The 24,748-nt window shown below is 48.2% G+C and overlaps 1 protein-coding gene across 1 annotated transcript in view; it reads left to right on the top strand.

The window, feature by feature from the left end:
• ELOVL5 (ELOVL fatty acid elongase 5) overlaps nucleotides 1-24,748 on the top strand; it is a 57,805-nt gene that overhangs the window by 12,264 nt on the left and 20,793 nt on the right. The window contains exon 2 of the mRNA XM_074348916.1: nucleotides 24,365-24,430. Coding sequence (XP_074205017.1) covers nucleotides 24,373-24,430 — 58 coding nt within the window. The 5' untranslated portion in view covers nucleotides 24,365-24,372. The remainder of the gene's footprint in view (nucleotides 1-24,364; nucleotides 24,431-24,748) is intronic.

Raw genomic sequence — 24,748 nt, 5'->3', positions numbered from 1 at the left:
TTATTAGGCAGAAAGAAGGGGTCAGGAGGAAGGTTGACTTGTTGAGTTTGAGGTTAAGAAGCACCACACGTATTATAGGTAGATCAGGTGGAAACCAGTCCTTGGGGTGGGGCTGGAGTTACAGGATTGGGGGTCACTGGTCATGATTGGTTTGTACCCTCTAAATCTCTCCAGTAAAGAGACTCACCACCCTTTTGAAGAGTCTAACATGCCACATAACCTCAGAATTAAGATTTTTCCAGTGTTTTTTTTTACCTAAATTATTTTTGTTACCATTTGAATTCTGTGTATCTTTTAAAAAAATTTTTTTAGTAAATAAAAGGTCAATAGTAAAAATTTTTAAAAAAACAAATAAAAATAGCGTAACTCGTGACCCTTCCTTGCACATTTTACCCTGTGCCGCAGGTCATCGCCCCGGAAGCCTCGCTGGCTCTGGTTGGTCTTTGTCACCCAGCAGGTCACTGGGGGTCACATGCTCTGTCCCCTCCGGGTCCTGACCCGATCAGATCTCACCTACTGAGCTGGGGAAAATGGAGCCCTAAACAAAACTTGGCTTGTGCTAGAAAAAGGGGCATGGGTGGTAATTGCTGTAACATTTCCGCATCTGTTTTTTAAAACGTTAGTTTGCCACTGAGCCATATATGCACTTATTTTAGACGTGGTTGCATCCTGAAAGTTCTTGGTTTCTGAATCCCTTTGTTCTTCATAACGAACTTGGTTGTAATGATTGAAGTTACAGCCTATTTCCTGAGAAATGAGAGTGACCACATCACGCTGCTGTGTGGGATGTATGGCCACGAGGGATGTTTTCCTTTCCTACCTGTCTAGTGCTGCTGTCTTAGCCCTGTGATCACTGTCCTTCTGCCTGGTGGCAGTCACACCATATAATTGGAATTTACAAGTTTTCGGTGGGGACTGTATTGAATATAATTTTTTAAAAATGTAAAGCCTATAAAGAAAGATAAGAGTTAGGACGAATAATGACGTCCATACACCGTTCGTGAAAATCACTTTAATGTCAATGAGTTACTTGTATTTCATTCTCCAGTAAAGGAAATAGGATTAACGCAAGAGATCTCATTCGTTCTAAGTTAACCGACAAAACTTTGTATTCTCCCTTCCCTTTGCTCTTTGATTTGATTAAATAAGATTTACGGGTACTCCCTGTGGGCTATCCTTTACATTAATCAGTGTCCCCATAAAACAAAGCCCCCACAGCATCCAGGAAGCAGAAACCAGGTGCAGCAGGGCTGAGCCGGCTTGTGGGGGAGGCAGAGGCGGAAGCATTGGGGGTCCCTCCCTTATGCTCGTTTTTGACTTTTCCGCCATGCTGTTCCCTGTACGCGGTCAGGATTTTTTTTTTCTTTCTTGAAATCAGGTTGATTTCCCCTAATGAGACAGTCTGCTTGGCATACAGGCATCTCTCTGTGACGCTTTCCAACTAAGACAGCAAACAGAGAAAACATTTTGTGGAGAGAAACCTGTAAAATATCTTCTCCATGTGCATGACCTAAGTAAGGTGGACGCCCTGAGCTCTGATTGAAAAGCACCGGGTTTCCTCACAGCAGATGGGAGGACACAGTGTACTTTTTTTTAAAAAAAACATTTTTTAATTGAAGTACAGTCAGTTACAGTGTTGTGTTGGTTTCTGGTGTACTGTAGTGCACTTTTATAGCAAGGAAGTGTTAAACCTCACCCAGGATTTGTTCTCCCGTGGACACTGCCCTCTTTCAGAGGAACATGCATCTGGATTCTGTAGGTCATGCTTGGGGCGCGGAAACATCACAGGCAGATTCTTACTTCACAGGAGAAGGGACTGCCCTTCTGCTTGGCTGTGAAAATGTCCTTTTTTGGGGAAGGGGGAGTGGCAAGGGTTCTTATTTCATCACCTTTGGCCCCCTGCTTCCTTCTGCTGAATGAGTTTCTTAATTTCTGCCACAGGAGGACCTCTGAGTGTCACCTTCACGTGCAAACTTCATCAGGCAGACTAGTTTTGATCATTTTGTGAAGTAAGTGTATCTGTCGGGTCCCACTCTCAGGTGGGATGATATTTAAAAGTGGATTCGTGTCCTCTGACAACGTGGGTCGCCTGCATGGGTGCTCTGTCGAGGGCTGTGGTGGTCGGTTTTTAAAATAAAAATCCAGACAGAAAAGAGTAAATTAAGGGGGTAAGATCTCAGTGTGGCACTCATAGCTTTTTAGATGTTCACTTTATTTACTTTTATTTATCCCATTCTCTCTGCCATCTCTGCATTATAATATTTGGTCCTTCAGATCGTCTGTCTTTTGGAAGAATTTTTTAAATGCCTGATTTTCTTTTTGTTTCCTGCCTGTCTGATGGGTAGATACTTTTTTTTAAAATTACTGTTCATTTTGGGCAGCGCCCTTTTTCATTGCTGCATCATGCCCCCACATCTCCAGCGTATTCTGTGTAACCATTTAACCTTTATAATGTCATGTGCTACAGAAAGGTTCTTCTGGCCTTTCTGTGTGTCTGATCAGGTGGAGCTCTGCTCTGGGGACTCATGAACACAGCATCTCCCTCCCCCTTCCTTTTGCTCTCGGGGACGTCTTTCGAGATTGTCGTAACCTTGCGTTCTGTGGTGCCTGAGCAGGTACACGTTGAGCTGCTCCGTTCCAGATGCTGAGATGTTTCTGTGCGTTGCATTCTGCACTGTTCACTGTCATCGTCACCAGTCACAAGCAGTTATTGAGCCCTTGGAATGTGGCTCATGCAGGGCCTTTTCCATTTAAGTTTCCACTTAAGTAGCCGCATGTGGCCCCTGTCTTACTGGACGTGCAACTCCCAGGGTCTCTGACAGCTTCCTTTTGCTGACTCGTGCCCGCCTCGGTCTTGACTCCACAGTTTCTTGCAGACTCATCCGATTCATTTTCACAAGAGTTTTGTATATATTTTGTCTGTCAATTTCTGAGTGTTGTCGCAGGTAGGTTTCAGCACCTGTAGCCGGCTTCGCCGCCAGAAATGGAACTAGAGGGAATGTCGGAGTAAAAAAGTGGAGGTTGTTGATATTTTATGAAATCTTGTGATGATTCTAGGTGAGATTCGAGGGGAAGATGGTTAAGGGAAGGATTTTAGGTTGGAAAGACTTGAACAGATTTATCAGCTGAAAAAGAATCCTACAGAGAGAGGAAGTGGAAGGTAACGGGGGAATGGGAGTCAAATAGTAAATGCTTGGCGGCAGTTAGGGATCCTGAGAGCTGGTAGAGAGGCTGAGCCTCTCTGTATGAATTGGAAAGGAAAGTGTGTTTTTTAAGTATTTGAGTATTTTTTTTGATGTGAAAGTCACGTAATATGAAATTAACCATTTAAAAGTGGACAGCTCAGCAACACTGCGTTCACACACAGTGTTGTACTCTGACCACCTCTGTCCAATCCTGAAACATTTTCATCCCCCTCCCCCAAGTCAGCAGCCCTTCTCTGTCTTCCCTTCCCCCACAGCCTCCAGGCAACACTGATCTTTCCATCTTTGTGGACTTGCCTGTTCTGCGTATTTCGTGCAAATAGAATCATACATGTAGCCTTTTGTGTCTGGCTTCTTTTACTTGGCATTATGTTTCGAGGTCCCTGTTGTGTAATAAGAGACGGGACATTATAAGGAGAGGGAGTTTTGAGGGATTCACGCTGACAGCCTGAATCTCCATAAAACGAGTCAGTTCAGATGGTTGGGTTTACCGAGGAGCCTGGCTTCCCCCGGGGGCGGATGTGGTGTCCAGAGTGTTTGTGGAATGGCCGGCTGAGGTCCAGGCCAAGTGGACAACCCCCCCAAGAGCCAGTGCTGGGAGGATGGAGGCGCCCAAGATCTGGATCTGGTCATGGTGATCACCAGGAGTAAACTGACTGCCAGCGGGGGCGTGGGGGGAGGGTTGGGGAGGGGAGGAACCTGTAAGGCAAGAGGGTGTTCTGTTTCCCAATGGGGTAAACTTGGGGCCCCAAGGTAGACCCGTCTGCCAGGTCCTCTGTCGGCAGACCTGGATCCCCCATGCTGCCTGCCCCATGAACAGGGGGATGGACCACATCTGAGGCGGGCGAGGTGGGAGCACTGTCATCCGGCCCTGCTGGCTGGGCGATGGCACTGCCCTGCTGCTCTGAGGGCTGCTCTGGCCACTGGAAACAGGGATGGACGGCCGACCTGGACGAGCTGGCCGCTTCCTCTGGTGAAGGTGGTAAAGCTGAGTCAGCCGCGGTTGGTGCCGAGAGCAGCGATGGAGATAGCAGTGTTGCCTGCGAGGCTGCCACGAGCCAGCTGCCTTCTCCCGACTGCCTGCTGAGTAGAGGTCACAGGACTTTCAGGGTCTCCCCTTGTGTCCCAAGTCTGCTCTCCAGCCTCTCCACCCAGTACCACTCACTCCCCAGATTCGCCCGTGTGCCAGGCGCTGAGCCGATACCTGTGAGCCAGACAGGCCCCGGCCCGGCCCCCGGGACCTAGGCCCTAACCAGAGCCTACTTGTGTCTGGGCCAGAGCCAGGCCTGGGTCCTGGGTGAAGCTGAGTCGGGAGGTTACCCTGTAGTGAAGGACCTTTCAGCAGAGCTGAGGTCAGGGAGACGGCAGGAGGCTAAGGGAGCTCGCCCTGCATTTGGGTATGAGTGTCTTGTGTTTGGCTTATGACACAGTAACAGTATCTGACCCTAGAATTTTGGACTGAAGGGTCATACGCATGTGGTTCTCCTCTGCAGTAGCTTTCCACGCATTGTTTTATTCCTGGACCGAAGTCTAAACTCAGGGGAGACTGGTCAGTGCTGAGTGGAGTGTGGAGCAAATAGCGCTTTGGAGGGTGAGGGGAGCACTGACCCTCCTGGTGGAACTTAACCCCGTGGGCTTTTCACCTCGAAAAGTAGGCCTGGGGGTGAGGCAGAATCAGGAGACCCGGTGATCATTAACACAGTGCCTCTGACTTTTTCAGTCCATGTAAGAGTGGGGTTGTTAGCGTCTAAAAAACTGTCCTTGGCTCCGGGTTAATCTGCACTCCCAGCCACTGAAGCATCCCCACGGCCTGTCTGGTGTTTTGCACATCTTCTGTGCGGATTCTTCCACCTCAGACCTCAAGCTCGTCCTCCTTTCCGACTCTGGAGATGGAGACATTCTGGTTTTTATGATCTCCCGTTCTTCAGCTAGGTTAGACTAGATAGTTTTCCCAAACTCTTTGCCATAGGTCTCTCTGTTTTGTTTTGATCATTTAACTGTGTATTCATGTTCTTAAAAGATACGTATTTTTAGTTCTATAAATTGATGTAGTTAATATCTAGAGATAGATCGATTGCTGATTTTATTATATGCTGCGTATCCATATTTTAAAGGCATAAGGGAAAAATTCATGACTCCTGCTGGCTCTGGAAACTGACCAAATGTGGCGGACACATTTCCCGTTCCAGTCGTGTTATCCTCCAGGACACCAAACCAGAAGTTTCCCCTTGAGATCTTTTTTTCAGCCTTAGCCTCACCTAGATTACATTATCACCAGTGTTTCCTTTTCTGTCCTTTGGAAGCAGGCCTGCTGCCTGAGGTTTAATAAGACCTCACTGGTGCTGTCGGCAGGAGCCAGCCTCTTCCTGACGGTTCGTTTGAGCGGGGAAGGAAAACCAGATCAAGCCTGTGCCTCGTAAGCATCGTACCCAGCCGTAACCGCTGGCCCCCGACACTCTGTGCACCGTTGTTCAGGGGCTAGATGGCCTTGGGCCTGCATCGTTCTCACAAAACCTTGGATGGTTACTTAGAACCCAGGGGGCTGTTACAGGTATTTGGCCAGTTTGATGCATTTTTATATTTTCCGAGCAGAGTTAAACTTAGCCTTATTCTAGCGTGAGAGGCAATTAAGAGCTCAGGTTGTTTGAATCCCATGAACCAAGTGCAGGCTCCGGTCGTATGTGGTCCTTTCTAGTTCCGGGGCCTCCACTTCTCCGTAGTGAGGAAAAGACCCTTTACAAGGTGACTGAGAACTCAGTTGTGGTGCTTAGCACACACTGAATGTTCAGTGTTAATTACTGTTCTGACTGTTACCATTGTTGTGTTGTCTTTTTTTTTTTTTTGGATTGGAATAGAGCTGGTTTACAGTGTTGTGTTAGTGCCTGGTGTACAGCAGCGTGATTCAGTTATATGTGAATGCTTGTGTTGTGTGTGTTTTCTGATGTTACCATCTTGAAGCCAAGGGGCTCTCCCAGGGAAGACGATTATGACTTCATAATGAAATCCTCTTAACTCATTAGTGAGGCGTTACCAGCCTGCAATGATCCGGGACTGGTTTGATGCTGGAACAAATTAGGCCAGAGTTAATGCCGTCTCATCCTATTAGCACTCGGATAGCTCAGCCCAGTGCCTGCCTGACTTTGTGCTGATCGCGTTTTTCCTGCAGCCTGACTTCTGTCTCGGGTGCTGGCCGGCTTGTCCCCACGAGAGTTTGTGTGGCCCGAGTAGCAGCTGGCTGACTCTGAGTGGAAGCTTTGGGTCCTGGGCCACTTTGTTAGTTGCGGCTGTGGTGACTGAGCAGACCAGGGGACTGCTTGGGTGGGGTTCCGCATGTGTCCTGAGACACGCACGTGAAGTTTCTCCACGAGCAAGTCAGAATGCTTTTCTAACTGCTGCCACAGGGCCGACGTGGGATTGGAAAAACCACGCTGTTTTATGGTGCTTTATTGACAGTAATACTAATGACATAAACTGAATTTGGCCAACTTCAACTACTGGTGAAGAAGTCTGTCTTCTGCAAAATGTCATGTGCACGGATGAAAAACCACCTGGAAGCGTCGTCTTGATACATAAAACGTTCAGCTTTTTAAAAGCTGGGTTTTTGAGCCTCTTTTACTAGGACCAGATTTTACTGTTATTTGGTGGGGCTCCTTTGTAGTTGGGATTGTAGATTCAGTTTTTTAAAAAAAAACAGTCCGTGTCCCTGGACAAAATAGACACTTAACAAGTAAATGCTTGAATTGTGCTTTTTAAGATGCCTGCTGTCCTCAGGGTCACTATTGTGCATGTAAGACAAATGCTCCTCTTACGGGTTTAAAAATTGGTGACTAGACTGAGCTCCTTGGTTTGAGGAGGGTGGTTTGTGGAATGCAGACAATTCCACTTACTAATAACCTGAGAGAAAGAAAAACTCTTTTAAGTGGCCAGTTGCAAATACCAGCGTACAGTCACAAATCAGTCCTTTAGGAAGTGGAGCATACACGGAATTTAGTATTTTTCTTTTACGAACATTAGCCAGAAATGACTCCTTATACCCATATTCAGTGTTTATTTATTCAGCTATTGGGCTTTCTGTATGATTTATATTTTTGATATATACATAGAGCATGCTGTATTAGACTTTAAAAAAAAATCTTTTTCCTTCATGAGATTACCCAGTGTCGGCCAAGGAGGGAGCTTTATATGCTGTTCACAGAGTCCCTGCTGGTGGGAATGTTAATAGGTGAGAATGTTTTGGGAAGAAATTTTGTGCTATAAAGAGCTTTGATGTAATTGGCCAATTTGGGGAAATCTCATCCAAAGAAATAACTTAATATACAGCTCAAGTTTTACATTCGAAGATGTTCATCACAATATTATTTAAAAATAGTAGAAACTTGACACAACATTGTAAACTAACTATACTTCAGTGAAAGTATACATACAGAAAAAGAATAGTAGAAACTTGTAAACAGGCGAAATGACTAACAATGGGGGAATAATTAAAGCATTTATATAAATATTGCTTCAAAACTCAAATTAGGTTCATGAAGAAAGTCCTTGCTGCAGTGTTGAAATGCAAGATTACACAAGTATTTGAAAGCATAGAAAAACGTGGAATATATTTGCATTTTATTTATATATTTAGTATATGATATTAGCATAGCTCTGTGCTAAAAGCTGTCCACACACCATTTCATCTGATTGGGTCTTGTTTTTACTCCCATCTGAAGGGACTGTTCCAGGCAGGGAGACTGAGGCTTTCCGAGGTTAACTTGCCCAAGATCCGTCTCCTTGTCAGTGAGAGAAAGGGGGTCATGGATTCTGCCACGTGCTCAAATGCTTTTTGTTTTTACCTTAAAATGAAACAAAAGGACCCCTCTTTGCTTTTTCAAGTTTCTGCAAATAAACATCACTGTTTTATCTTTAACGTGGGGAGGCAGGAGCGTGTGGTGATGAGAAGGGTCGCTGTCTGCTCTTGCGGGGACCTGGGGTCAACGACTTCGCTGCTCCGGCTCAGGGTGCTCGCCTGTGATGAAGGGGAGGTGTGCGAGGGCTGGCGTGAGGGGCAGTGAGATTGTCCTTGTGAATTTATAGCAGGGAGACTGGCACGCAGTAAGGGCTGAGCGTTAGTTGCTCTTGGTATTTCAAAGATGAGGACTTGAAAATAAAGTCATTTGAAATGGTGGGCTGGGCTAGGTCCTAAGTGGTTTTCAGGTTCTCCTGGAGAGATGTGGGCACGATAGGAGAATGACTTTGGAAAGCTGCTTTGTAGCAGTCATTAGCAGACCATTTAGGGAAGGGAAATAGCAATTTGCTAAATAATTCAACCTCCCTGAAGTGTGTCATTCATGTTAGAGCGTAGCTGGGTTGGTGTTTTCTGAGGCCAACAAGAGCGTAAGTCCCTAAATAAACATGCGGCTTCGGTCCTGGCTTGAGCTTGAACTGCTTAGACGTCACACGATAAACTCAACGCACAGTTTATCCTCTTCCCTGTAAGAGCACGTGTCTTTACAGTGAATGTTCACTAATTTGCACGTAATTCTCACTGACTCAGCAGGTGCCTTTGAAACCGTACAGTTGGTCTGGGGGTTGATAAAATTCGTGGCCAGCGGTCCGCGTCTAGATGGTCACGACTTTTCTGTTCCCCTCTCCCTGCCTGTTCATCCCTGCGCTCCCCGACTCTGCCCAGAGCACAGCATCCAGGGTGAGAGCCAGAACCAGAACCTGGGCTCCTCCTCTCCCCGCCTCGCCCTCCCCGACATCCCTCACTGTGGTCTCTCCCCCGCTGTGGCCTCACGGTGTCCTCCATCTCCCATGGGCTGTTGTGGCTGTCTTCTGACTTGACCTTGATCTCACTTTTCCAGCCTCACCTCCCCCCACCCAGGGTTAGAATCAAGCACCAGAGGCGTCACTTCTGCAGTGTGGGTTTTCACTTGTCTCTCCCGCCCCTCCACTGGCAGACCTCACCCTTGACCCTGTGACCTGCAAGTCCCTCCCCAGAGTCAACCGCGCTCTCTTTGTCCCCGTTTTCCCTGCACCCACTTTGCCCAGGCCCCCCCTCATCTTATTAGTTACCACTTCTCTCCCCCTGGCTCGACTCTGACTTCTCCCGAGGCAGATGTGGTCTCCTGGCGTCTGTCCCCGCGCTTACCCAGTGTAGTGAACGTGTGCTTGGTGATCGTGGAAACAGCCTCTGTGAATCAAGGTGCCCACGCGTCGTACCAAGTGTTTCATGTAATCTCACAGCAAGCCCGTGGGGTACTGGCATCGTTACGTACACGCCTATCAGTCAGGAGACTGAGATCTGCACGGTGACCAAAGACCACGTTACGGTGACAAGTGTCAGAGCCCAGAGGGTTGAACCTCACCTTATATGTGTTACGTGAGCTTGTTTTCTCATAGAAATAGTGAGGGTGCACCACACCATTATGAGTCGAGTGGTGCCGGGCCATCTGGAGGTCCGGCATCCACTGACAGCTAATCTTCTTCATCTGGAATTGAGGGTCCCTGGGGTTCGGGGGACTCTAAATGTCACTTTAATCCCAACTCTGTCATTTGGAGATAGAGGGTCTCCTTTGCTTTAATCATGCTTTTATGATTTGTTTGTGGGATCCCCCAAAGGTCCAGAACATTATTTCTATGGACAACAGAATACAGAAAAGGCCATATGACTGGTTTACAAATTAACATCTGGAACACGACCCTTGTGTAAAACTAGAGATCATGTGTTTTGATAAGTTGGAGGAATGAATGAATGAAAATGACTCACTTTAGAGACTAGGTTTTTCAAAAAGTAGCAATTTTCTTCAGACTGTAAACAGTCATTCCCTTTACCTCTTAAAAGCATCTCTGTGTTAGAGACTGAATATTTGTCCCCCAACTCCAACCCCCAATTCCTTACATTGTGGCCCTAACCCTCAGTGGGGTGGTGTTTGGAGGTGAGGCCCTTGGGAGATAATTGGGCTTAGAAGAGCCTTGACCTTGGTCAGGCCAGCCCCGAGAACCGTGAGAGGGAGATATCTGTTGTTTGAGCTGCCGTCTGCGTGCCTGTTACAGCCAGGGCACCTGCGACGACGTTCACGTGGCTGGAAAAAGTCCTGGGGCAAACCACGATACATCGGCAGCATGGTCCCATTGATTTCCTTCAAGTAAGTGTGCTGGGCCCCGCCTAGGAAGTACAGTAGCTTTGCTGAATCAAAGTGGGCTATTGTGTGTCCTTTTGTGTCCCCCTCCCTCCCACCAATTGAATGTTCTTGTCTTGGGCTGGGGTTACCCTGTGGTTGATTTGTGCCGAATTTGTGTTTTCAAATGAGCTCAGAATGTGAATTCCGATTGGATGTTAGATAGCTGGCTCTCTGAGCTTCAGAAGGACCACGTTCCCAGTCTCTCCCAGCTGCCATGATGCCTTCTGCATTTTTGGTGGGCTGAAGGTGTGTTGTTAACTGTCATCGGTGCCTTTTACAACCTCAGTTCTTTTCCTAAAATTTTCACCTGGTTGACGTGTCTAGGAAAGGTATTTTACAAGTTCTTTTATGCAAGTAAAGTATTTTCCCCCCTCCTTAACTTGTGCCCACTTCTCATTTTCGGGCCTGTTAGTGTGTCTCTCCTTTGCTGTTCTGGCCGTGGGTGGGCACCTAACTGACTTCATGCGAATTTGATCACTGACTTTCCTTTCTTCACTTGGTTCCAGCAAAATGGCTTTTGTGACAGTTTGGAATTGAACACTGGCACTTGGGGAGAACTGAAATGAAGGGAAAGTCTTGTCGTTAGCCAGTCGGAGTGTTCAGTTACGTGAACTTTTTTTTGCAAAAGTACTTGCAGCTCCACTAATGTGTGATCACCTTAGGGCCTAACTCTCAGGGCTTTGCCTCTGATGGTTGTCAGGGGGTGTTTTAAACAGAGCGGGGCAGCTGCTGACAGGAGCCCTTGGTGGAGAGGAGACCAGCTCTGCTAGGAAGAGATCTGATCTTCTTCCTTGGAGACTCTCCAGAGAGAGTTACAGAGACGTCCCCTCCGCCTTCCTTGGATGGTTTCCCTGCCCTGAAGAGCGGTGGGCCTGGAAGGCCCTGAAGTGAACTGTGGAGTCACAAATGACTCCACCACTTTGTAAACGTGCTCCTCATTGCTCCTTATTAACACTTCGTTTTTCAGCGGATTGACAAGAAAATGACCCCAAAGATAGAAGGAAGCCGTTTGTATTTTTCGTCATGCGATAAGCTTGTATTGGTATTTTTCACTATCAGAAAACACATAGAACCTGACAACTTGAAACCATTGACATCTAAAGTTTTCTACGGCCCGTGGATGAGAATGCAAAGTGGCAAGGAAACAGCGGATTGCAGGAACTTACTGCTTAAACGTAGAGGCCTCGCAGGTTCACAGATTTATCCCAGTGATCTCTGCCTGCTCACGCACGGCCTGTAAAAGGGTATTTGGCATTCCTAATTCTGACCCTGAAACACTTGAAGATCCCAGAATGACCCCCTTCCCCGAATCATCAAAGGTTAGATTCCATGCAGGAAGATTTTGTTTGATATATTTAATGGTCTTCTTATTCTATGAAAATGCTTTGGTGTCAGATGTATGACCCCTTGAAGTGGGTGAGAATGTCAGACTGACCAGTGTTCCCCGTCCCGAGGAGTCCGGATAAAGAAGGGGCTAGAGGAACAGTAAGTCAGACAGCTGTGAAAACTAACACAGCAAAAAAGACGCCGGCATTTAGGTGGAGGGTTAAGCTTTCATGAGTGAGGTCAGAGTTCAGACTATTCCTTTCCAGCCCGAAAGTCACAACTGTGTGTTAGTGGGGGTAGGGGTGGGGATGTTTGAATTTTTTAAAAAATCAAATGCTTATTCTTGTTTATTGGCTTTCCTCACTTTTACGGATCTTTTGTAAAAAATGTAACTTGTTATTTTCATAGGTAATTACAGGTGCATAAGCAGTTGTAAGAAATAACACGGAGCTCCCAGATCCCAAGAATCCTTTACCCAGGCCCCCTCCCTGGGAACGTGGGGCAGGACAGCCCACAGCCAGGTTACTGGCATCTTACAGGAGAGATTCAGAGAATGTTTCATCAGCACACGTTGCCCTTTTATAGCCACATCTGCTTCCTCCTGCCTTCACGCACCTCTGACCTGAGCAGATCACTAATCTCTTCATCTCTGTAATGTCCTTTCCAAGAAAAAAAAGTTACGTAAGTGGATTGGCTTTTTCCGACTGAGCACAAATCTCTGGTGATTCATTCAGGTTGTTACATGTATCAAACGCTTGCTCTTGCTGGGCAGTATTCCATGGGGTGGGTGCACCTCGGTTTAGTCATTCACCTGTTAAAAGAGCAGCTTGGTTGTTTCCAGTTTGGGGTCATTACAGATAAAGCTACTGTGAACATCCACGTGCAGGTGTGAGTGTCAGTCCACATTTCTCTGGAATAAATACATAAATGCCCAGTAACTTTGTTTCAAGGATGGCCTGCTATTTAATTGTATGCCTGTGTCATAATTTATTTAGCAGGTTACTTTTAGATGGGTGTTTAAAGCCCCTCCCCCCATTTTTCTGCTGCTGTAGAACTGATGACAGTCTTATAAGTAAATCTTAACGCACGTCTGCCTTTATTCTCTTAGTATAAGGATTTCTACAAGTGAGCTTGAGTATGCGAAATTTTAAAGCCTTTAAGAAAAAGTATCTCATTTTTTAAAATTTATTTTTAATGTTTTTAAGTGCATCTAATTTCAGGGCGTTCTCATCACCCACGTGAGCAGTTGGTTCCCACCCAGCCCTCCCCCAGCCCCCGGCAACCACTGGTGAACTTTGTATGAATTTGTCTGTTCCAGACCTTTCCTGTAAAACAGAATCGTGTAATACGCGGCCTTTGATGTCTGACTTCGTTAATGTAGCGTGTTTTCAGGGTCCATCTGTGTTGTAGGGTATACCAGCACTTTATTCCTTTTTGTGGCTGAGAAGCATTCCATTGTGTGGCTGGATGACATTTTGTTTATTCATCAGTTGATGGGCATTTGAGTGGTTCCGATTTGGGGGCTGTGGTAAATAACACTGCTGTGAGTATTTGTGTGCAGGTTTTTACACGCACGCGCGCGTCTTCATTTCTTCTGGGTCTGTACCTGGGAGGAGAAAGGCTGGGTCGTATGGTATCCCTGTTTCACGTTTTGGGGACCTGCTAGACTATTTCCACAGTAAACGTACCATTTGACAATCCCACCAGCAGTGCACGAGGGTTCCCGTTTCTCCATATCCTCACCAGCATTTGTTAGCATCTGTCTTTTTGATTATAGCCATCCTAGTGGGTGTTCTATGGGTTCTTTTTTTTTTTAAACAGAAAGGAAGGACCAGGGCTGTTTGGCCAGTGCTGCTGTGCTGGTAGCAGCCACCTGCCCACCAGGTACAGAGACCCCGGGAGCAGTGCCCATGTGGGGAGGTTCCAGTGGTGCCAGCAGGCTGTCTCTGGGCTTCTGTAGGAGAAGAGGAGATTGTGAACCTCCTTGCCCCTCCTGGCCAGAGCAACTGACTTAGACTTGGGGTCTGCGAGGGCACAGAGGTGGGGGGAGCTGCCAGTTGTGGAACAGAAGTTTGCAGAAACTTTTGGGGGGGGGGGGAAGGGGCAGGGAGAGGTAGTTAGGCTTACTTATTTTTAGAGGAGGCACTGGGGTTTGAACCCAGGACCTTGTGCATGCTAAGCACGCGCTCTGCCACTGAGCTATACCCTCCCCCCTGCAGAAACTCTGAAGCTGAAAAGTTTTCATCCTGACCTGTATCATAAGAATAGCAATTGTGTTTTACTCTTTCACAGGAAACACAAACCAAAAAAACCCAGTCTTTCTTGGATTCTGTGAGCTAAAGGCTAGAAAGGCTTGTGGTTTTCCTTTTCATAGGTGACGTTTCAAAATTCATTGCAGATCATACACTACCAAAATGATAGCTTTCAAATGTACTTAAAAAAAAATCAGCTATGTGGTGGTTTACAAAGAGCACAAGACTTGGACATAGGTGGGTAACTAACTCTCCCCGTGTGCTCGGGACGTCCCTGGGTTTTCCCCCCATGCTGAGTCCCAGGAAATCCAATTCCAATAAACCAAAACAGGTGACCACCCTAAGTCATATAAACCTGCAGCGAACTAAATGAGTCTGTTGGTTGTTTGATCAAGTTACTTAAAATCTCTGAAGTTTAGTTCAGTAAGGGGATAATTCCTTACTGAGTCTTGGAAAACCTGAGCGCGTAATAATAAACGTTAGCTCCCCTGTCTGTTAGGCTGCAGGGCTAGCAGCGAGGGTCAGATTCTTTTTATAACCAAATTCTGCGCTCTAGGTAACAAGCCTTTCAATTTCCTTCCTGACACCAATGAAATCAAAGGTCCAGGGGGTATTTATTTTTTAGGGCCGTGCTTCTAATTGACGCCTTGGTTGAGGGCAGGAGGAAGGCCATCAAGGGAAGGGAGGGCTGGCTTTGAAGAACCCCCTCTAGCCCCACAGACCCATTAATGTGGTCAACTGCTGAGTAACAGGTTCCTGCAAAATCCAGCAGCTTAAAACAGCAAATATTTGTTGTCCCAAGCAGTTTCTGAGGGTCAGAGTCCTGGGGAGGCTTGGCTGGGTGGTTCTGGCACCGAGTCTGTGATGAGGTGGCAGTGGGGGGTCAGGTCACCGGCCAGGCTGGGCCAGGGGGTGGCTTCCTCATGCTCAGGTGATCTTGGGCAGACCTCAGCTTCTTGCCCCCTTGGCCTCACCATAGGATGACTTGCATCAGGGCCTCGCCCAACTTCTCCCAGAGCCAGGGGTCTGAGAACACAAGCACACTGACCACGAAGAGAGTCACAGTGTCTTTTATAAGCTGATCCCAGAAGTGACACACCATCAGTTTCGCTGTGTTCTGTTGGTGGCACACACAGCCCTGGGTCCGGAGTCCTTCCGCGGGTAGCAGGTTCACGTGAGATACCCCAATCCTCTAATCCAGGGAAAGAAGGAAGCTGACGGGAGAGGCTCAGCTGAGGGTTGATAACAAGGCCTGAGCCAGAGCCCACCTCTCAGCCGGTGTCCGGCTCCTGCCCGTCGTCCACCTTGCCTCCTTCCAAGGAGTGCGGCCAGTTGGCTGTGGGTGAGGGTGAGCCACCCAGTGGTACCCACGCAGCCCCAGCTCAGTAGGCTCAGGCAGGTGGCTGCTAAATCCCCTCTGTGTGCACCTGCCGGGGTCACAGGGAGCAGGACAGACCTGCCGTCCTGAGTTTCCCAGACCCGGCCACCACGGATGCCCGGCTTGGGAAACACTCTTCCCTACGGACCGACGGTGATGTCCTTTACAGCCACATTCCCGAGTGGTCGAAGCGCTTGCACCACTTAGTGCATGCTGGCGGTGTGGTGTGTGTCGTGGGTAACGCCGTGTTTGAGAGATGTGAGAACTGATCTCTACCTTAATGGGGTTTTAGTTCAGCTTGAAAGGTGATTCCCCGCCTCCACACGCACCCCAACCCCGGCTGGCAGAGTTGGAGCGAACGGGGAGTTGTAACCGAGTTTGTAGGAATGAAAAACACTTCGTCTGTGACCCCTGTCCTGGTCTAGACTCTGCCATTGTAGTGCAGTGTTTGGATACTGTCTGCAGCAGGCTTATTAGGGTCTGATAGCCCAGTTTATGTACATAGAAGTGTCTCCCAAAGAAGGCTGCTCCTCAAAATTACCTAAGGAACTTTTCAGAACACCAAACTTCTCAGCCTCTTGGCTCCTGAATCAGTCTCTCGGGGTGGGTCCCAGAAATCTGTTTTTCAAAGCTTCTAGTAGATTCTGAGATGCAGACAGATTGGAGAACCCATCGATGTGAAACTCTCAAAGGCATGAAGGTGTTCGTTCACTCCCTCAGTCGTTCATGGGTCCAGCCAGTGATCAGCGATCTGTCAGGCACAGATCCAGGCTCTGAAGATGCAAGTGGGAACATCAGAGATTCTGCCCTAGGAGAGCTTGGAGCTTAATGAGGTTGTGAACAAATGAGCAGATGATTACAGTGTAACTGACAATCACAGCACTTAAAAAAAATAAGCCTGGGATTTCATCACTGATTGAAATACAGTAGAAGTGATGATGGGCGTGTGAAAAGGAGGCCCAGGAGGACTGCCAGCCTTTTCCCACTGGCTTCCCAGATAGGTCTTAACTACAGGGAGTTCTGAGGCCTCTGTTACCAAGCATCCTAGGGGAACACAACTGTTTTTTTAATTGAACTATAGTTGATTTACAATATTGTATTAGTTTCAGGTGTCCAGCAAAGTGATTCAGTATATATATATATTTTTTTAGATTGTTTTTCATTATGGGTTATTACGAGATATTGAATATTGTTCCCTGTGCTCTACAGTAAATCCTCGTTATGTGTAGCAGAAATATGTGAAATCGGTCAGTGCCAAAGGTCTTTGCAGTGACAACAATACAGATACGTGTGCGTTTATTGTGTGCATGCATGGCTGGGAGTGTTTCGCTCATTTAGCCCCATGGGGAAGGTGCTTGTTTTACAGATGAGAAAACGAAGTTACGAGGAGGTTAGGTGACTTGTCCAGGGTCACACAGCTGCTCGGAGGTGGAGCAGAGTTGGAACCCAGGCCATCTGGCTGCAGCCCGTGCTCCTGACCGCTGCTCCCCACGGGTGGGTGACCCAGCGGGGCCGTTGCACATGGCTTGCTCACCACTTGAGGTTTCAGGAGGATGGGGTGACATCTGTCTCTGTTACTGTCATTTTCCTAATGAGCAGTACACTGCTTGGCACATAGTAAGCACTTGTTAAATATTTGTTAACTTAGTGAGACAGCTGCCTTTCCGATGACTGGTAGCATGAAAGGCAGTCATTCTGAGCCTCACACAGAAACCCATAGAAATAAATCCAGCCCTGGGGACAACCTGATCCCGGCCCTTGGATCTTTTACTTTGTCTCACGGCGGCCTTGGGGGGATTAGTGAGTTACTGTCAGCCGAGCTTTTTGGGAGCAAAGTTCTCCATCCGTCCGTCCGTCCCTCTGTCCTTCTGCCTGCAGCAGTCTGGCCTTCACCCACCAGCAAGGGGCACTCTGTGTAATTAGCATTGTCCTCCAAGTGGCAGTGTGCTTCAGCTCAAGCCGAAGATCACTGGTGCTTAGTCTTCTGGTTCAGATGAACATGAAGTCATCCAAGAATGATTTTGCTACAGTGAACCCCTCTCCAAATGCTTGTCGGGTAAGTGGATTGGTGTGTGGGGTCCGTGTCCCCCCCACCTGCCCCCGCCGCTCCCAAGAACTAGGGGAAGCACTTTGAATTTGACAGTACATTCTGTTCTTTAGCTGTGAATAGGAATTCTCCTTGAAGTTAGGAGACACCAAAGGCGGGGGGCATCTGATACCTAATCTGGGCCTTGGAGAACAGTGAGGACAGATCAGGGAGGGCGGACCAGGGATGATTCATTTAAGAACAAAGCCACCAGGGGACTCTCCAAAGAATAGAATGTCCTTCTCCAGCAGTGGTTAGAAAAGTGCTTTTCACTTAACCGGTGGCAGCCAAGGAGCTGGAGGTGATGGAGCTTCCCTTTTAACCTGTCTAGTCTTATTTTTGTTCAAGGGAGGACTTGAGTGTTGGGGCATTTACAGTTCCCACCAGGCTGAGGGCTCAGCCCTCTTTAACCGCAGTGCCCACCTGTTGCGGGACTAGGTGGCGCCCCGGTTCCCCAGTGACTTGTCTGAAGCCCGTGTAGAGCCGTGTCCTTTCTCACCTGCATGCTGTATGGTAGCAGGAAGTGACTCCATCAGAATCTCAAGGAGAGTTGGACGTGCCCACAGCATGAAGGCCGGAGAGTAAGCCCCCCCCCCCCGGCTGTCAGAACGACGGGACCGCTGTCCATGGGGCAGATACTTCTCCCCAGCCAAGATCTCATCTCAGGTTACCCTCTATTTAACTGTCAGCATCCTGAAGGGCTTCTCCTGTCACGCTGCTTTCCTATCTGGAAGCTCGTTAGTTCTTAGCTGGTTTTTCCCTTACGTCTTCGTGACAGCGGTTATTTTTTGGTGTTCTGGGACGACATCGTTTGATATTGTAACATTCCCAAGCAGGTGTGGTTCTTTTTGCCTTTTCATTCCGGAGCTGATTTTCTCCAGCCTAGGAAAACCTTTTTAAATTCAAGAAACAGGGCCGCGCCTACCAAATTAAAGCACCCTTTAGTGCTTTGTGCTGTTGGCAGCCAACCTGAAGAATGTGCCTGTGCTTGCTTGATGCAAGACTGCTAAGGGTAGGAGGGCAGAAGGTGGAGGGAGATTTCCCTCTGTCCCTACAGAGCTGTCAGCCCAGCCTCGCTGACTCATTTTCAAATGAACTGCGACAATTCAAAACAAAAAGGAAAACAGGACTTGGTGAGGAAGTTAACAGTGGTTCAACATCTGCAGGAAACACATTTTTATTTCCACTTTAATATTTTTTATGCAATTTTTAAAGGTTGCTTTCCATTTACAGTTATTACAAAGTATTCTCCATGTTATGCAATACATCCTCGAGCCAGTCTTACACCCAGTAGTTTGTACCTCCCACTACCCCACCCCTCTACTGCCCCACCCTGCCCTCACCACTGGTAACCACTGGTTTGTTCTCTGTATTTGTGAGTCTCCTTCTTTGTTGTGTTCACTAGTTGTATTTAGATTACACATATAAGTGATATTATACAGTATTTGCCTTTGACTTATTTCACTTAGCATAATGCCCTCCAAGTCCATCCATGTTGCTGCAAATGGCATTGTTTCATTCTTTTTTATGGCTGAGTAGTATTCCTATATATATATATATATATGTATATATATATATATATATATATATATATATATATATATACATATATATATATATATACACACACACCACGTCTTTGTATCTTTACCTGTTGGTGGACACTTAGGTTGCTTCCATCTCTTGGCAATTATAAATGCTGCTGCTGTGGACATTGGGGTGCCTGTATCTTTTCAAACTAGTAACAAAGATGTTTTCAAACCAAAAGCAGTGTGACTTGACTGATTTCACAGGAAAGGGGGCTTTCAAAGCAAGTGCCCTCTGCTACCATTGCCTTGACAGCAAGAAAAACCAAGGTTTGACCCTGAAAAATCTTTGCTGCTAAACCTGAGTCAGCAGACAGTCTGGTTGTGGGTTTAGGAAATTAACTTCCTTTGCTATAATAATTTTTTAAAGTCTTGGTATCTGTTAAAATAGATTTGCCTTAAGATCCCAGTACTTTTCATTCGCTTAGCAGCTGTCTCACGTTCTCCTGCTCCAGATGTAAACGGCCCAGATGATTAGCGTTTGCATTCTTATCCAGACGGATACCTTTATCTTGAGATTGATGGGAGTGTCCCCAGGGCCACCTCCCATTAGCCCCAGCAACCTTCCATCCTGGCTGTCCCCACCGCCCCTATCTGCTCACACTTTGTTGTCCCTCTTGGGGTGAAGTGAGAGGGGAGGGGAGGGGCCTTGTTTATTGTAAAGCTTATCATGGACTCTTTTTTCAAGCCTCCAGTTTGCTCCTAGAGCCCAGTGAACACGAGTGCTTGGGTAACGTCACGTGGCTGACTCACCCGGGACGCTGCCCCTGTGGGGAGAGTGACAGACGGACAGATGGATCTCCCATGGGAGCAGGGCTCTCTCTGGGGGATCCAGGGTTTGCCCCTTTGTGTCCTGCTGGCATCAGCATTTCCAAGTTTGTGTATTCTGAGCTGTGGTGGTCCTGACCTTCCTCTTGGCTCCAGGCCTGAGGCTCACCTCAGTCTTCAAATCCTCAGCACACGTGCCAGGAACCTGCCCCAGGTCGCAGAACGAGTCCTCGATGAGGTGAAGGTGTGCTGAACTCCCTCACGTCCCCTTCACATATGGGCTCATTTATAGAGAACTGTCAGCTCCGATTCATGATTTCTTCTCTTAGCAGGAAACTTGCAAGGAGGCACAGTTGTAATACAGTTGCCTGGTTACCAGAAACACTGGGATTTGATAGTGAGCAGTGGCTTTCAACTAAGAGTATCTTTGAGAAAATGTGCGTAAAAGAATTTAATGGCTATGCTAATTCACCTGCGTCTGCTGCCTTCCCTCGCCCCGTTTTCACTGTCGTCGTTTTCCACGTATGGCCTGTGAGCTGGTGAGGAACTCCTCCAAGCTGTTGTGGTTGGCGTTCTCTTTCAGGGGTCTGATCGCTCCCCGACAAGACCTGTAATTCTGGGAAGCCCCCCATAGGCTGAGTGGGTGCTGAAGATTCCTGGTTAAAGAGGATGGGGATGCAATGCTTGGCGGGGTGTCAGCGTGACCCAGCTCTCGGGAGGTGATGGCCACCCTATCCCTGTCTGCGTGTGGGGAACCAGTCACATCAGAGACTGGCTTATTCTTCTGCTGCACTCAGGACCAAAGCCCCTCAGCTCCTGGGCTCCGTCCCTGCCAGTACGATGGTCCAGAGTAGCTGTGGCCCCACTTGTCCAGGCTGCCTGGAGAGGTTGCTCAGAAGTGACGTCCCTGGCCTACGTCCAGCTCGGAAGACAGGGATCCGCCGCGGTCAGGCTGGCCACAGACCTGGCCATGCACTTGGGCATCTTGTGCAAAGTGGGTCATGCCGTTCCCGTGATCCCAGATCACTGGGCAGTGTGTCAAGGGCTTTGCAGGGCCCCGTGCCTCTCCCGTTCCTTTAGAAAAGTACAAAAGAGGAAAGTTCAGCCCACAGGCCATCGCTCAGCAAGTGCCCAGTCCACCCAATGCGGTGGGCCAGCCTGGCCAGAGGAGTTCGCTCGCTGAGACCTTTTGTCCTGTTCCTGTGCACAGCGGACAGGCGGCCAGGGAGCTGTGAAGGGGCGGGCACGGTGCTAGCAGGCAGGCTGCTCTGGGGATGCAGGGATGCAGACAGGTGGGGGTGCGGTTAAGAATGGTGCCGTGCCTGTCGGCCATGTGCCCTCTGCACTGTGGAACTGATTTCTGTGGACCACGGTGGGCAGGGAGGGAAGGACAGGCGGCCTGTGTCCCTGGATCACTGCCCTCAGCCAGCAGTGCCCTCTCTCTCTGCTCTGCGGTCACCTTCGTGGGGTGGCCTCCAACTACACTTTCCAAAGTAAATCTCCACTCTGATCTCTTCCTCTTTGACCTGCCTCAGCCTGGAATTTCGTTCCCTGCTGCATCCTTTGTGCCTCTGCGCCTGGCACGTGGTAGCACGTGGTCAGCATGGGAGTGAATGAAAAGATGGATCCATGGTGTCAAGGGATCTGAATGTGCGGCCAGCTGGACAGTAGCATGGTGGTGCCGTGCTAAATAGATGAGGAAAGAAGCCGCTGGTGAAGGCGTCCCTTGGTCACCTGTGTAAAAACACCCCCCCCCAAGGTTGTCCCAGGACGTGTCCAGTCATGGGCGTGGCAGGGGGAGCGACTGGGGAACGCATTTAACGTGGCCGAGTCCAGCCCAGAACCAGGCCTGTGATTCCCAGACCAGGACACTGCAGGTTAGGGGCCCATGTTCCACCTCGTTTTAACCAACATTTCAGGAATAAGGAGCAACTCTCTTTGAAAATTCTCACTGTTGGGATTTTCTGCACATGTTCTTTCAGAGAACATTGGGCCAGCTCCTTCACGTGTGCCGAGTTTGACCGTGAGAAGTTCTGCAGACCTAAGGGGAGAATTTTCAGGCTGGGAAGAGATGCCGGCAAAGAGCAGATGTGCCGTTACTGACAAGCCCCTCTCGCGTGTGCCTTCGTGGAGGAGGTGCTCCATCGGGGAGCGCGTGCTCCGTCAGTCCGCAGGGCCGCCGCTCAGGACGGGTTTGGATTCGGATCATTCGGGACAGGCGGCCGGTGGCAGACATCTTCCGTGTCTCCCCAGGCCGCACTCCTCGTCCCTTGGGAGCCCGCCTCTGGGTCTCGCCCGTTTGGACTGAAATTGTGCCTCACAGTCACCCTGGCCGCTCTTCTGTTGCCGTGACATCAGCACCGTCATCTGTAACGACTGGCCCCCTACCCCCATTCCTGGGCTTCTTGGTTTTCTAAGTCCCCTGATGGTTTTCTAGGTCCCCCACGTGCATGCCACAGGTCTGTCCTGTCGTTTCTGGACATGCCTTTTCTTGTGCTTCTGGCTTTTCTGCAGCATCCTCCCTACACAGAAACCAAAACCGGTTCCAGGCCCCTGAAAGGGCTCTTAGTTACAGATTTGAGTGATGCCCTCCCTGCTCTGTCAGATGTGCCCCGGGCGTTAGAGCCCAGGACACTTGCTGTTTGGCGGGACTTTCACAGCCTGCCTGGTGTTACACGTGTATGCACGGCTTGTTCATGCCACATTGCACATCCTCTCATTGGCAGCCTGGGTTGGTTTTGGTGTTCAGCATCTGCCTCTCCCCCCTTGTGAACGTCCAGTCTGCTCCAGGTCTCCAGGTGTGCCCCTGTGTCTTTCCCTATTCCACTGTCCTTTGTACACAGTAGGTATTTAATTAGTACGTTCACATCAGCCTTGTCTTTCTTACTGAGATAACGTCTCCTGCTGACAAGCTCCTGTCTCCTGAGATGTCTTTCCACCTTCGGCTGCTGTCCCTCCAGGGGTGTTAGGACCTGCAGTGGGCGTTGCGGGCTCACTGGTGGCATTTGGTGGGCAAGGACGCGTGGCCGGCCGGCAGTGCCACTGTGGAGGAGAGGCCGCGGCGGACACACGGTAGGAGACTTTTACGGGAGGGCTTGCTGCATGCTGGACGCTGCTCTGAGGACCTTGGCTGCACTAGACCATTTGCTCTTCCTAACAGCTGTAGAGGCAGTTTATTATTTCCTCCGTGTCACGGGCAGGAGGTCCAATTAACTTGTCTACAAATAGCTCAGTTTGGGGAATTCAGGTCTTTTGCTTCCTTAGGTAGGTTTATTCCTAGGTATTTTGTTCTTTTTGGTGTGATGATAAATACAATTGTTTCCTTAATTTCTCCTTCTGCTATTTCATTGTTAAGTATACAGAAATGCAACAGATTTCTATATATTAATTTCATATTCATGGGTTTTATCAATGAAATTAGGCAAAGGATACATACACTATAGTGTGACAGGCCAAAGAGAGAGGTAGCATTAAATTATTAACTGCCTAGTTAATTAAACCAATTTTGCCTTTGCCCTTAGAAAGTGGTTATAAGAGGAATGACCAAGAAAGTTGAAAACATATGCCTCCTAACTTTAATATAGAAAATCTAGCCAATATGCCATGAAAAGATGCTAAGCTACCCTGTAAATACAGATCTTAAATGGGGGGAAAATGTAGGGAGTTATAAAATCTTAGGAGGTGGAGATAGTCTATCAGTGCTTGTATATCCATCTTCAGTAAAATAAGCAAGCGGTATATACACTACTCAGTTGTAAGTGTTTTTCCAGCTTTTTTTTTCTTGTGGTTACCACAGAATATATTTCACATCACAGCTCAGTACATCATACTTAGAAGATACAGTAACACTAACACTGAAGGTTCACGAAACAGTGTATCTTCATTCTCACCGAGGGCTCAGCTCTCTTATTATGACCAGTTTGTTATTTTGAATGAGGAATTGACTTGATCATCTGTTCACGGGTCGTGATCCACAATGGTCAACACACCCATTTGGTGTGACTTCTTTTGTGCTCAAGAGAGAGAAATCTCTGAAATTTACACCTAAGAAATGGTACCAGTGGGTTCCTTCTAAAAGTGGGGCTGAGGGGTTGTGTTGGAGCCAAGTGATGAGCTTTTCTCACTTCCTCTTTTCATTTTAACTGTTGGGATTTTTTTCCTGTGGACGTGAAGAGCTTTAAGACAGTGCTTGGTCAGAGCACCCAGCAGAGGACACCGCCTTCTCCCCCCAACCCGCGTGCCTGTCTGCCGGCTCCCCACCCCCTGCGCCACCCCCGCTCCCCCTTCACCCAGTCCTCCCCTCCTCCCCGCCGAGACCGCATCTTCACCGGGAGAGCTGTTACGGAACTGAGAAAAGCAGCACAGAGAACTGGTGCTTCATTTATGAAGTGAATTCACAGGATGGTGTCTTTCGTCTGGATTTTCAAATTAGAACTAGCACATAACTCTTGTGAGTTTAAAAAAAAAAATTTAACACAAGGAACTTAAACCTCATCTAGAGCATATTCTTTGCGAAGCGTTTGTTCTTGTTCTATGAAAAAGTACTTTATAAGAAGCATTTTGAGTAGAGATTAATCCATGTTTCTTTTTTCTTAATAGGTTTGAAAATGGAACACTTTGACGCTTCACTTAGTACCTACTTCAAGGCATGGCTAGGCACCCGAGGTAAGGTGGTCTGGGGTTCTGCTTACTCTCCCCTCTCCCTTCCCCCGCCCCTTGTTACAGGCACTTGTAAATATTGCATGAAGAGATTCTAAAAAACATCAGCGTTTCCTGTGATTAAACTGATGCTTTGTCCTGGACACCAGGGGCTTGGAGTCCCCTGAGGTCGTGACCTGGTGCAGGGTACCCTGGCTGCCGGAGCAGAGACCTGGGCGCTTTGACCCTCCGCGGACTTGAGCGGGAGATGAGATGTGCAGCTTGTAACCGGGGAGTGGTCTCGCCACGCTTGGTGCCACGTCTCCCTCCATTCTTGTGACTCTC

Source organism: Camelus bactrianus, chromosome 20 (genome assembly GCF_048773025.1).
Source record: "Camelus bactrianus isolate YW-2024 breed Bactrian camel chromosome 20, ASM4877302v1, whole genome shotgun sequence".
Classification (NCBI taxonomy): Eukaryota; Metazoa; Chordata; class Mammalia; order Artiodactyla; family Camelidae; genus Camelus; species Camelus bactrianus.
This window is presented reverse-complemented; position numbering and strand designations above follow the sequence as displayed.